The following is a 14,135-nucleotide window of genomic DNA, read 5'->3' as shown; positions in this document are numbered from 1 at the left end:
TTGCTAACACCTACAAATTGTGAGATTATTAGTGCACGTAGCCTACAAAGCGTGTGTCCCTTTTAAAAGCTTGTGCATCATCACTCTTGAGCATGTGCATCTCTCTTACAAAGAAACTTCTACATTAGTTAGAGGGTTGGTTACGGGATCACAAAATTGAACTTAGAAAAAAAGAATCATATAAATATTAGGCAAGAAATGTGAGAGATGTTGATCATCAAAATAAGATGCTTGCTCTTACATGTGATTATGAACTATCTAATTGCTCTTTGCATTTGACAACTTCTTTGATGGAGTGGAAGTACTAGATAGTTATGCCTTCTCGTAGGCAACATGCTTCTCACAAAGAATGTACTCCAAACACTTCCAAAGAGATTTTCGATGATTTTGTCTTCATACCCAATACTAGAATTTGTTTACATTAAAATAGATTCATTTCAATTCACACTTCCATGCAAGATTGGTTGACTTCATACTATTTTTCAAATTTCATGTAAATGAACTCATCTTTATAAATGAAAAAAACATTTACCTAGTTCCCTATTTGTGTCAATGTAAAATTTCTAGCAATGATATGCTACTTGATCATATGCCAAATTTATGCCCCATTTAACAATCAAGGTCTGGTTAACAATTTTAAGAATGAATCAAGCCACATGGGTAATCCCATATCTTTTGTTATTTTCAACTTTCAATTGCTTTGACCATGAATTTTTTTGTTATTATTTGATTGTATTATTTTGCATAAACTTAATATGTGTTGTCCTCAACATTGAGAAGATTGTATTTAATATTTGTAACCTTTTGCTTTGAAAGTTGGATGTGTATAATTTAATTAGTTTATCCATAGCTCATTGCAAGAAGCTTGTTCTTGTTAAAAATGAATCTTGTCCCCCATTATCTTTCTTAAGAAAATGCCATTTTTTGTTGGCATGGAGCAATCTTAAGGTTGTTTGATGCTCATTGAGAAAAGAGGATGGCAATGAGTGATCATACCTATGCATCATGTTTGCATTCATGATTTCTCCTTTCAACAAATTTTCACACCATATAATATGCACTTTGTATATTTGACCATTTGAATGGCCTAAATTGCATGCTAATCCTCTCAAACTAAAGATGCAATGTGTCAAGTTTTGATTGATATGTACTCCGTCTTAGAATGTAGGTCTTGGACATTGTCTATGATTTACCTTCTAAACACAATAGTTTTTGTGTATTGAAAACACTTATTGTATCATGTTCTCAATTCAACCAAATAACAAGGCTCACTAAACCCGTGCATATATTCAAGACGATTGTCTTATTACTACAATGCTTGCACTTGCATTTGTTACTATGATCCAAAGATGAAGCTATTAATTGCTAACTAAACAATAGCTATATCTTTGTATGGATGGGATGGTTCGATCAACCTCCACATATCAAGTATGATAAGATGCATCATGGATCGTTCATCCCAAAATGGAATGCAAACAAATAAAAACACACAACTAGAAACAAACCATCAACCCACCCAAAAAAAGAAGAGGAATGCTCTAGTACATGCCCATGTGCGCTTGTTAGAAAAAGGTTAACATTATCACATCTTTCACTTTTCCCTACACTTTGTTATTGAAAATTCACCCTTTTCAACATACCACAATATCTTTCCCTTGCACTTTTGATTAGCACATTATCCAACACTAAAAACATCATCTTCCATCAACATCTCAAAGTACAAGATCACCATTGAAGAATTCTCTGATGCCAATCTTCCCTTGTCGAAGACTAAATCCAATTTCTTGTGATCCAAGAGAGCGCGTGGAAGATGGTCTCTACAAAAGATTTAAAAGCACTTGAGACAGAACAAAGCCTCCATAAACATTGGCTAGAGAAAGACAATCATATTGATAACGATTGTGCTTGATCCATTCGACAAATTCTTGCATCACCTTGTCCAAACCAACGGCGGAAGTGAGGACTAATCTGAAACATACTTTTGCTCTAAATATAATGAACTCTAGTGAGTTTTTTAAAATGCAACTATTAATATCATTTTATATCCTATCAAAATCCCTTAAGTTTTTGATGCCTTAAATCTTCTCTTCCAATAGTTTTTTGTTCTTGAGACGTCAATTGGATGATGACAAGCCACGCTTCTCAATAGCTCAATAACTTGGCCATGCCTACTTCCTTTTAATCAACCTCTTGACACAAAATCCTAATAGATTCTCTAATTGCGCTTGATTTTCATACTTGTTTCCCCATCATCATTTAGTCATGATCCTCTGAGCCTTTTTATAGGGAGGGAACTTCTATATACATGAATATGGAACCAAACAAACCATGTTATGGAATACAATCTTAAGAGACGGACCTATTCATCCCCCCTTGAATGTGTATACCACCATAATCAACCATGATGAAGATAGCCAACTTATCATCATCCACACACCCACACCCCTCCCAAAAGAAAAAAGCAAGCTCTGTTCTTAACCTTACACCAACAGCCCTCTCCCCCCCCCCCCAATCAAAGAAAAAAGCAAGCTCTGTTACAGTTTGACTACAGTTAAGAGGCACAGTTGCAGAACAGGAAGTGATTTTTTTCCCCTAAATAAATGTACATCAGCATGATTAGGATAATTTCATGTGAAGAACTGAACTCATGGCTTTAAGAACCTTATCATTCTTGCCTCCTCAACCCTCATGCCAAGCAAAATCGCAGATTTTGCATAGGCCCTTTGTACAGCTCATCTGTTGAGTTTAAACCCCTACCCATTCCAATGAGTGCAACATGAACTTGCCCTTTCTAAAATGACAAATCATGTTACGAGGAGAAAACAATGCGAGTCCTAGACTTGCAGAAGGGACACACTACTGAACATCAATCCTACATTGAAGACATGAATCACCAACATGAAACTTACATATAACGTCTCCTGAAGTTCTTAGGCCACTAATCTCTGCTCCCAGTTTTTCTTAGGTACAATGAAAATAAAAATGTAAGCATGAAAGCCAATGTACAAGATGAACAAGGATCTATACTGAAGACCCCGCCCACGAACTTCATATATAACAGAACATATGGTATTGTTTTTGGAAGCCATTACGACTTGAGAACCCCAATGGTACCACTGCTATATGAACAAGGATCTATACTGAAGACCCCACCCACGAACTTCATATATAACAAGACATATGGTATTGTTTTTGGAAGCCATTACGACTTGAGAACCCCAATGGTACCACTGCTATATGCTCATCTTAACAATTACTAGCACATGATGTGGCTGCGTTATTAAATTGAGGTCACATTCAAAAAAAAAACCTGTTGTTATACCCTAAGCTCCTTGAATTTTACCTTATAAAGCACTTCAAAGGCAGTTGTTATCATGTTGAATAAGAGATCTATTCACTCTGGATTCAGTAGAAACAAGAGCCCAGCCCAGCAAGGTGTGCAAGCATTTCACTGATCAGAAGAGCAGACATATCTGTGAAAGCAGACAATTTCAAAACTGAGATAAAAACTGAGAGGTATCTTAAATCTTGTGGCTTTAAACCGACTTAGATGATCAATATGGAAATGTCCGAAAATGATAGTACTGACCTCAGTCACACACGGTTGATGACTTTTTGCAACATGAGCAGAAGTGATACCTCTTTCGTTGCCTGTATCCATGTGATGTTGGCTGCCCCATCGTGGCTGGGCTGCTGTTCCACTCACCTGCCAAACTGTGCACCAAGTAATCAGACCTCTTTGACCTCAGTCAATACACGTGAAACAACTAGCTAGCAATCTTCCCGCCTTCCTCTCTTAACTACCCCAGAGGCCCCCCCTGCCTTTTCTTTTAAATAGCTGCCCTACTGCTTCACTTGGCAGCGCAACCATGCACCCACAAAGCAGATTGTTTCAGCCCATGTGTACATGGAGATCTGAAATGCTCTCAACCTGCTTTTCAAAAACACATTATGATATCATATGCATCTACAATCAGCTTTCCCCACATGACATGTTAAACGCACACTATTGACACCCATATAGCATGGATACACCATCCCCTTTCAGATGTGAGATGCTAACACAAAGTTTCCTCACATGAAAATCAGAAATGGCACTTTCATGCTGCATTCCAAGATACACATAGAAAAGACTATGCAAAAATGGCACTTTCATTGCATTCCAAGAGAAAAGATAGCCTAATTAGGTTCTGTAGACATCATGTTAGTTTTATGAGAGGTGTGCTGGTTGCAGAAACATGGGCAATTGTAATGTCGTATGCCAGTTCTTGCTATGTCCTATCCTTGCTAATAAAATTTTCATTCCATCACAATCTTCCCATTACCACATGTACTAAAGTCTGCAGTGCTTGAGAGATCCAGACTAGCTTCACAAGAGGCCTTGCAGAAGTGACATCTATAATCAGAAGAGGTTCAAGCTGATGTGAAAAGGAGAGACTTTGTGTAGTTGTTGCCAACCGTGCAAGCAAATCTCAAGATCCACTTTTTCCATCTCCTAGACAGTGATAGGCAGCCCAGTGCTTCAGAGCCTTTTACACATAGCTGGCCCCAAGTTTCTTGCAACCTGTATCTGTACACCTGCTTCTAGAATCCATGGAAGGGCTTGACTTTTTAACTTTCTCCTAGCAATTTGCAGTAAGACCTTAATAGCTAGATATCTTTTGGTAGATGAACCTGTTACCTACATGGGAAATGCAAATGAACGAGTACTGGTACTGCTGTCCGAGCGGTGGGATATACTTCCAGAACGAACAACTGGTCCTGAATATGGTATCCCTGCTTCAGACAAGATAACTGGACCTGAAAATGTTGAAGACGTAAAAGCTTCCATGTCTAAATGGTCAGACCATTTCCCTGAAAAAAGGTTGGTTGTGTGATGTGACAGTTGATGCTCATCACCACTCCATTTAGCTGCAGAAGATGCTCTGTGAAGTATATCCATGCTGTCAGGTTCGTATTTCTCAGGCAATACAACTGGCCATATTCGCTTCTCAAATGAGTCTGTGTGCTCCAAGGATAGAAGGGCACGCAAACTATGTGAAGATTTACCACCATCTTGAGGTCTTACACACATGTTTGATACTCTATTCTCTTGTGCACAGACTAGCTCTGTAGGAACCTTAAAGCTTCTAGAACTTTCTTCAATGCTTGAGGCAAGTTCACCATTTGAATGTAGCATGTCCATTACTCCTTGATTGACAAGCTTTACACATACATGCTTCTCTCCATTTGCTGCTAAATGTCTAGTTTCATTGATTTTGCATTTCTCATCTAACACTGTCAGCCTTTCAGAGTCGCCTCCCAAATTATTTAGATCCAAATCATCACCTTTTATATTCGTAACTGCATTGAGACAAGCTGTAGACTCACTGTTTGCATCCACTGGCACTGTGTTTATGTGCTCTTCCACACTTTTGTGAGTTTGAAGTTCAGACTCTGTAATCTCTTCAGATTTGCAATTTGTGCCATGCAAAGAGATGTCCGTGCTATCACAGTCTGATCTGTTTAATTTTAATGAAGAATCAGCAGTATTAGGGGAGTTTAAAACGGCAGCAATAGGTCCCCCACAGCTAGTACTTCTTGCCACCTGTAGAGAATCTAATCTGGATGAAGAAACACAAGGCACTATTACTTGATTACTAGTCCCCAGATCTAACTCGTTTTTGTGAGTTTGAAGTTCAGTATGTGCAATCTCTTCAAATTTGCCATTTATCTCAAGCAAAGAAATTCTCACGTTGTCACAGTCTGATCCTTCTATGAGAGAATCAAACATATCAGGGGAATTTAAAACAGCACCAACAGATCTGCCACAGCTAGCAGTTATTGCCACCTGTGCAGAATATAATCTGGATGGAGAAACACATGGGACTGTTACTTGATTGCCAGTCCCCACCTCTGGCAGCTTAGGTTGAGAAACATTGCTCTCCCCACAACCCCTCTGTTCAGCCACCTCCAAATCAGCCCTGTACGTAAATGAATCTTCAAGAACTTCAGCAAAGTATTGACCTTCAGTTGTGTTGAAATCTTTCCTTTGAGAAAGACTAGCTCCTGAGGCAGCAGTTACATTCCTTATATCAGAATCACATAGAAGCTCACAAGGAAAACTTGATGTACCTGAAATGATTTCTTCATAGTTAGTCCTTGCTGCAACTTGTGAAAGGTCAAATTTGGATGCGAAGAGGCAAGTTTGACTAGTTGATTCAACTTCTGCCAGCTCCTGCTGGGAAACTTTGGTTTTACAGCAATTCCTCTCTTCAATCGGGTCCAAATATACCTCAGATGTACGAGACTCTTCAAGCAGTTCAAAAATTCCATTTTCTGAGGTGATGCTGATATCCAAGTTATTTGCTCGTTCATTTTCTAAGGTGATGCTGAAAGTCCTTCCATCTAAGTCACCTGTTGGCTCACCTTTTTCAGGTGACCTGATTTCAAGAACCTTGGGCATGACATGCTGAGTTATTACGCAACTTTCAGCCAGTATTTCAATGTCCACACGGGGTTTACTAGATCCCATGTTTTCATGCATACAATTATATTATTCCTTTGAATAGCAAAATTGAAATCCCATCCATCCACTAGAGTATTGTCCAGCTGATAGTGGGTTTGATGTTCAGACCACCTCATCAATTTGACATGCATGCACAATAAAGTTGTGATCCCCTGACTTTTCTGGCACACTCATGGTATCACCATCATTCCAATTTTTCATATCATCCCATCCATACACTAGAGTACTGTCCAGTTGATAGACCACCTCATCAATTCGACATGCATGCACAATAAAGTTTTGAGCTCCTGATTTCTCTGGCATCACCACCATTCAGTTTGGAAGACTACATGCAACTGAGATTTTTGCTATGGCTTCTTTAGGCTCATGTTAGCAATGTGCTAATATCTTTGTAAGTTTGAATTCTGAATCTTTGTATGTCCCAGAAGAGCATTTAGTCAGGTGATGCAGAAGTTCATTAAAGCAAAACATCCCTATTCTTTGTATCTGTGTAGAAATCCTGATTCTTGCAAGCCATTTATTCTTGCATCAATCATCCCAAGGACCCACTCGTTGCCTTTTCTAACGGCATTTCATTCCCATTGCCAAGCTCCAGAAGGAATCACCAGCTCAACCAAGCCTGTGATCGGAAAAACAAGGTCAGAAAGAGCTGAAATGTGGCGTAAGTTCACGAGGTTAAAACCACTGCTCGCATGAGAACAAACTTGGCAATGTTTGCGTCTTATGGGATAACATGGAACACCCACTAAGGTAGGGTGTAGACTATTGAAACAGTCCAAAGGGAGCAAAAAAACATTCCTCAAAGGAACAAATCACAATGCCCAACATTTTAATAACTTCATTATCATAACAACCTGTATGGAAGAGGAAAAAAAGCAGGAACTTCAAGGAGCAAGTTTAATGAAGCACGATGACTGCTGTTACAGGTAAAACTAAGGCCCATCATCTGTGCGCACAGTGAAAGATCAAAAAATACTATTTCCTGAGAACAAAGAGCATCATATTCAGAAGGCAGTGAGAGATCAAAGGAATAATATCTCCTGCAAATATAGAGCATCATAAAAGGGCATCAGAATATGCACCAAATGCAAAAATGCAGCACAGGAAATTTAAGATATGAAACTAATGCAACTGGACTGAAACTTGGAAAAGTTTAATTTCATGAAGTGTTTCTGAAACATGGACAATGAATAAATTTTTCCATTGGAATACCATGGTGCATAAGCACTTGAAGCTGGCAAGTATATGATTTAATGCTCTTATACTTATTTCTAAAGTGTACTTGCATCAGCCAGGGCATTGAGCTGGTGAGGAGGCTCTAGAGGCAGAAGCATGCCTATATATATACCTGCTACTTTCCATTCTGTTTCATTTAAGCATGAATTTGGTGCTACTCATTCACAAATCCCTCCTGCTCCCTCAGGCCTCATCAAATAATAATAATTTAGGTTCTCTTTCTCATGCTTTTAGAATGCGGCATTGAGGGCACTAGACAGGACAAAGAGTGAAGAGAAATGATGACCATCAAAGGGGGAGAGAGAATGGTAATAAGAATGACTGGAAGTGTGTAGACAGTGCCCAAGCCCAAGGAGAAATAGTTTAGACAACCTATTTTGGCCACTGAACCACTAATAGTGCTAGTTACGATTCCTATTAGGGAAAATAAATAAGCCCTACAATTGTATTGGCCAAACCATAAATGCAGGTCGGACCAATACAGTACAACTGGCCAACTGCACTAAAAAGCTCTAAGGCAAGTGAGAAAAACAGTTGGATACCACAATAATATCGAGGTGATTGGTGGTAGGATTGGTTGGACAAAGAGGGTAGACTAGATTGAAAGAAAGAGTGACATAGCTCCAAATGTCCCATCTGACTCAAACTAAGGCTCACAATCAAGAGATAAACACACAAAAAGCACATGAGTAAGACACTAGGCATCAACCCTCGCATTAGCTCGACATTTGTCATAGCAGTTGCAAACTTTCCATTGGCAAACCAACTAAAGGTGGGATACATGAGGATCACGTTGTGGCTCTAACCCTTGGACAAAGGTCGCAAAGATCCACATATGTATGAGATTCGACCGATCTGTGAAAATTTGACATGTTGGAGTGTTATCTCTAAATGCATTCTCAGATGTATCAACTAGAACGTGAGTTCTATTGTGGAGGATAATGGGAGAATAAGTACACTTGGTGATTGGCCCCAAAGTGCTCACCATTGAAAAAGAAATTCCTGGCATGGTGGATCATGTGTAGTCAGCATCGAGACTAGGATATGTAGAGTAAGTGTATTGTGGCTAACTCGACATTAGCATGTGTGCAAATTGAGTGGTGGCCAAGTGATAGATTGAATGGACTGCATCGGTATGAAAAGAAAATCCACGTGTTTGAGATCCTTGGAATGATTGCACCGTGTGTGATTGCGATTCCAGAGGTGCGTATTAATGAAGTGGAATTCCTGGCAACAAAGCACGTGGAACGCAAAGTGGTACTCATCTATGAAGAAACGTAAGGAAAAACCAAAAAAAACTAAATCCACCTGAGGTAAAGTAGCTGCACCTAAATGGGAAATGAGGCTAAATCTACTTGACAAAATGCAAAAAAAACTACATGAGAGCTAGAAAGGGGTGAAAGCGGCATGATTTAAGAATGTGAACTTGAAACATCAAAACTATGCTCAAATGAAGTAAAATGTAATTATTAAGAGATGGCATTTATACTTGATTGAGATTTACTTCCAAGTCCTCTTCTATTGACAGTTAGATATTGGTATAAGTCCATGTTCCTGAAGAGAGTAACAATTGGTATCTACATAGTAGAAGCAGTAGAGAGGGAAGATAGATCATACAAACTGGAAAGTATATATCAACATGACTGAGCCTGGCTGTGATAATGACATTGAGCCGCCAATTGTCCCAAAAGTGACTTGTCCTCAGTCAGCTGAGAGGTGGCTATGCTTGCCATCCAATTGCCTCAACTGAGATGCAGCTCACTCAGGCCAGTCTTGAGTGTGTCAATGGTGGAGCTAATGGGGGGAGTTGGACCAAAGGCCATGAATGAGTATGGGGAGGAGGGGAGATGGGCCTCATGGATGATAAATATTGTTGATGTAGATATTCCCAAACCTCCACTTCTATTGATTGCCCAAGGTTTGTGTGATATGATCCACCAATAAGGATGAAGAGTATAACTTGTTCTCCATGATTGGGGGAAGTTAGTGCACATGCGGAAGATCAATGCAAATGAGAGAAGAGAGAAGGCAGAGAGAAAAAAAAACACAACCTGAATAGATCGCAAAAAATGAAAGCTGCATATGATGGAAGGAGCCCCTGCACAAACTTTGGTGAGACTGGACAATGACTCATGAGGGAGTAGGATACGGCAACAGAAAGGAAGAACTTGCTAACAACAGACAATAGAGGAAAGCTGATGAAGAAGATGACTGAATACATAACTGCTGCCCAGCGAATCACCACCTACAACAAGGTAAAAAATGGAGGAACTGGTCCAACCATAAATGTTGGTTAGATAAATCAGCCAAAAACTGGCCGACTTGATAAAATGCCATGTGGGAAGCCCCTAAAAGTGGGCAGACAACTCGATAATATTGAGGACAGCTACTCCTAGGTTTGGCTGGAGATAAGCAGTAACAAGTGGCTAGACAGACAGTGCCAGAGCTCCAAATGTCCCTGCCTGAGGCTCACAATCAGGACATGACAGATAGAAAGACACGATGGAAGTCATGACTGCCAACCCCCCCTTGATCCTATGAGTGGCTGAAGGCTCAAAAGATGCATAGTGAAGCATTGAAGGAAAATGAAGAGCCTTCGTGAAGATATCAGCAACATTGTCCTTCATTGGACAATACTCCAGCTCTAGCTTGCAGTCCAAGAGAGACTGCTGAACATAATGATACTGAACCTCAGTGAGCTTAAAGCAAACATGAAACATAGGTTTCTTAGCAATCGCTAAAGCACACTCATTGCCACGCCAAAGGAATGGTTGGTTGTCATTGAGGGAACTTGATCTCTACCAACATCCTCATTGGGATACAACAGAGCTACTATAATGGCAATTAAGCTGGTGTTTGTGCTGGGTGATAAATCAGGGGAGCTGGGAAATAAGTTGTCACAAGAAAAATATTGGCAACTTCAATCAGAAAAACTTAGGGCTATGGTGCCCAATCACAAAACACTGAAATGAGAGATCAAACATGTTTGTAGATCTTAAATGAAAAATGTATGTCGTTAAGATAATCCCAGGAGCCCAACCAATCTCAAAGAGACTGTACAAGATGGCCTTACTAGAAGCCTCTAATCTCAAGTCCCTCCATCTAATTTTCCCAAATATCTGCAGAATGGTCCTTTGATGTAATCTCCCCCACAAAAAGTCCCTTTAATCTCAGTGAGAGAGAGTTAAATTCCTGGATTAGCACCAAATGATTGCAAATCAGATCTAGAATACAAATGAAAAATATATACTGAATCATCCCTCCATCTAATGTTCCCAAATATCTGCAGAATGGTGCCTTGATGTAATTCCCCCGAAAGAAAAATCCCTTCGATCTCTCCTGGATTAGTACCAAATGACTGCAAATTACATCTAGAATACAAATGCCCCAATTTGTGCAGGCCTCAGAGCTAAAAAGCGCCAAAAGAGGAAGGTAATCTTACAGAATGTATGAGGCATGAGTAAAGAAGAAAGCAAGCAATTATATGTTCTATGGGACGGATATGAGAAAAACAAAAACATACCTGCACATGTTGATTGCCAGGAAGGAAGCCATGGCATTGGAGAGTGCAAAAATCTTCTGTGCTGCAGGCTTTTTGCTTCTCCGATGCTCTTTCCCTTTTGTTCCTTCTCTTCCTTTTGGCTCTTCTGATGATGTTGATGTCCCAAAAGTAGTATAATAAAGCCCACAAGGGATGAACTAACCGAGAGCCTGGTCGTTCTCCCATTCTTAACTTTCAAGGAATCTCAATCGTCCGCCATGATGCTTTTGTCAAGTTCAATCAACCCAATGGCGCTTGCTTGTATAAACTGTTCGGGGGGATTCTGTGAGCATATAAAATTCCATTTAAGTACAAGAAGCTGCCGGCACTGCCTGATTCGCCTATCATGCTTTGCCGTTCCCAGGATTCAAGTGATGCGACTGCAGGCAGCAGCAGTGTCACCAATCAGGTCCTATTACCTAATATGTGTTTTTTTTTTAAATTTAAAAACCGGTTTTAATCAATACATATTTTGTGTCTTGAATTTCAAATATAGTAATGTGTGCGCGCGTTCCGGCCGAGTTCGATGCTCGGTCTCCCATATTGAGGGAACTTGGCATGAGTTCGATTCCTGGGGACGGCTCGATCGTATTGCATCACCCATATGGAAGGTTTTGGCACCTTAGAACAAAAACGTGCGCGCTAAAAAGAGTATATAATTACATCATACTCCTCTAGCCACCAGCTTGTTAGCTTCTGGGCCTCTAGTAGGCACATGTCCTCGATGCAAATAAATCTGTGTCTTCGTGGAAGTGCAATCCACGGTTTGAACTCACACACCCACAAAACTCTTTCCCACACCCAAATCAACTTGGCTACAACCCAATTACCATGGTGGGCGCATACATTAACATGATTAAATCAACTGAAAAAGCATAGCTCACTTGCTAAAGTAATAGGTTACTAGCGTTCCGCACGGCCGTTTCGCTACCCCGAAGCAACAAGCAAAGTCTCATCTTTCTCTCTCCTCTTTTCCCTCTCTGTTTCTAATTTTTTTATTTACACACAGACTCTCTCTCTCTCTCTCTCTCTCTCTCCAAAATCTATTTTAGTTTATTTTTTCTCCTCTCCTAGTTCTCTCTCTCTCTCTTTCTCCTTTTTTCTATCCCCGCTTTTCTTCTCTCTCATTTTATTCTCCCCTCTCTCTCCTTTCTTTTCCTTCTCTCTCCCTCTCCTCTTTTTTTCTTCTTCTCTCTCTTTCTCTTCATTCTCTTTTTTAAAAATTTATTCTCTCTCTCTCTCTCTTTGCACTTTTCTTCTCTCTCTCTCTTTTTAAATTTTATCTTTCCTCTCTCTATAATTCTCTCTATATGTTCCCTCTCTTTCTCTTCTTCTTCTTCTTCTTCTTTCCCTTTTTTTCTCCCCCCTCAATCTCTCTTAAAGTATGTAAATTTTATCTTTTTCCTATATATAATTCTCTTTGTTTATGTTTATATTCTCTCTCTTCTTCTCCTCTCTCTCTCCTTTTATTCTCTCTCTCTAAAATAATATTTAAATTTAAATAAGACTTTTCTCTTTTTTCCTATCTCTCTTTCACTTTTCCTCTTTCTTCTTCTTCTTCTTCTTCTTCCTCTCTCTCTTAGGCTCTCTCTCTCTCCTCGCTTTTCTTCTTTCTCCCCCTCTTCTCTCTCCTCTTTTTTCTTTTTTCTTCTCTTTAAAATTTTTTCTTTTCTCTTTCTTTTAAATTTTATATATTTGCTCTCTATAATTCTCTCTATGTGCTCAAATTCTCTCTCTCCTTTTCTTCTCTTTATATCTCCCCCCCTTTAAAAAAGACTTCTATTTTCTCTTCCCCTCCCTCTCTTTGTCTTCTTCTTTTTATCCTTCTTCTTCTTGTGTCTCTCTCTCTTTCTCTCTTTTTCTATCTCCCTCTCAAAGTATATGAAAAAATTTGTTTGAAAAACATTAAATTAAAAAAATCTTTTAAAATTTTTAATTAAAACTTTTTTAATTAAAAAGTTTAATCTAATTGAGAGAGAGGGAGAACCTAGGCCTTACACATGAGAGAGGGAGAGGGGAAGGGGAGGAATTTAATTAAAAAAGAAGAGGGGGAAAAGAAAGAGATAGATTATAAGTGAGAGAGAGGGGAGAGGGTTTTAATTTAAAAAGGGGGAGGAGGCTTTAATGATTAAAGGAAGGGGGAAGAGAAAATGAGAGATTGCAAGTGAGAAAGAGGGGAGGAGAGGGGAGGGGGTTTTGATTGAAAAATGGAGGTTTGGAAAAGAGATAGGTTCGAGAAGCCCTCTGGAGGTTTGGAGCTTTTCAAACTTACATCGAAAATAATATAGTAATATTTATATTTTTCTTCTCTCCCTCTCCCTCTCCCTCTCTCTCTTTTGAATTTTATCTTTTCTCTCTCTCCCTTCCTCTCTCTCAAAAAATATTTAAATTTTAAAAAGGCTTTTTTCTTTTTCCCTATCTCTCTTTCTCTTTTTTTCCTCCTCCTCCTCCTCCTCTCTCTCTCTCTCTCTAGTTTTTTTCTCTTGCTCTCTTTTCTATCTATATATTTTTTCTTCTCTCTCTATTTTTCTCTTTTCTCTATTTTCCTTTCTCTTCTCCTATTTTCTCTCTATTTCAAATTATATATTTCATCTCTATCTTTCTCTCTAAGTCAAAAACTATATTAAAAATGGTTTAATTTTAAAAAGACTATTATCTATTCTCTTTCCCCCTCTCTCCATCTTTTTCTCTTTATTCTTCTTCTTTCTTTTATATTTCTCCTTCTTCTTCTTATTCTATGTCCCTCTCAAAGTCTGTGGAAAACTATGTTAAAAAACTTTAAATTAAAAAAGCTTTTAAAATGTTTAATTAAAAAGTTTAATCTGAGAGAGAGAGAGAGAGAACTTAGGC

General features: G+C 39.0%; 1 protein-coding gene across 4 annotated transcripts; it reads right to left on the bottom strand.

Annotated features, from left to right (window-relative positions):
• Window positions 1–1,450: 1,450 nt before the first annotated feature.
• Window positions 1,451–11,664, bottom strand: LOC148017178 (uncharacterized). Of its 4 annotated transcripts, none has more exons than XR_015687848.1 (5): window positions 11,268–11,664; window positions 4,686–7,127; window positions 3,590–3,714; window positions 3,344–3,473; window positions 1,451–1,817 (listed from the first exon to the last, which is right to left on the bottom strand). XR_015687848.1 is itself a non-coding variant. In XM_087662564.1 (5 exons), the coding sequence occupies exons 3-4, from the start codon at window positions 6,524–6,526 to the stop codon at window positions 3,591–3,593; spliced, it is 1,965 nt and encodes a 654-aa protein (XP_087518690.1). In that variant the 5' UTR covers window positions 6,527–7,127; window positions 7,363–7,548; window positions 11,268–11,664; the 3' UTR covers window positions 2,588–3,473; window position 3,590. The 4 variants fall into 4 exon arrangements, 3 of the variants coding, with proteins under 3 accessions (XP_087518690.1, XP_087518689.1, XP_087518688.1); XM_087662564.1 differs by lacking the exon at window positions 1,451–1,817 and adding an exon at window positions 7,363–7,548 and having other exon boundaries at window positions 2,588–3,473; XM_087662563.1 differs by lacking the exon at window positions 1,451–1,817 and adding an exon at window positions 7,363–7,490 and having other exon boundaries at window positions 2,588–3,473.
• Window positions 11,665–14,135: the final 2,471 nt, after the last annotated feature.

Source organism: Lygodium microphyllum, chromosome 22 (genome assembly GCF_053477565.2).
Source record: "Lygodium microphyllum isolate KBCC chromosome 22, Lygodium_microphyllum_v1.1.10, whole genome shotgun sequence".
Classification (NCBI taxonomy): domain Eukaryota; kingdom Viridiplantae; phylum Streptophyta; class Polypodiopsida; order Schizaeales; family Lygodiaceae; genus Lygodium; species Lygodium microphyllum.
Note: the sequence above shows the minus strand (reverse complement) of the source record. Positions and strands in the feature narration are given on the sequence as shown.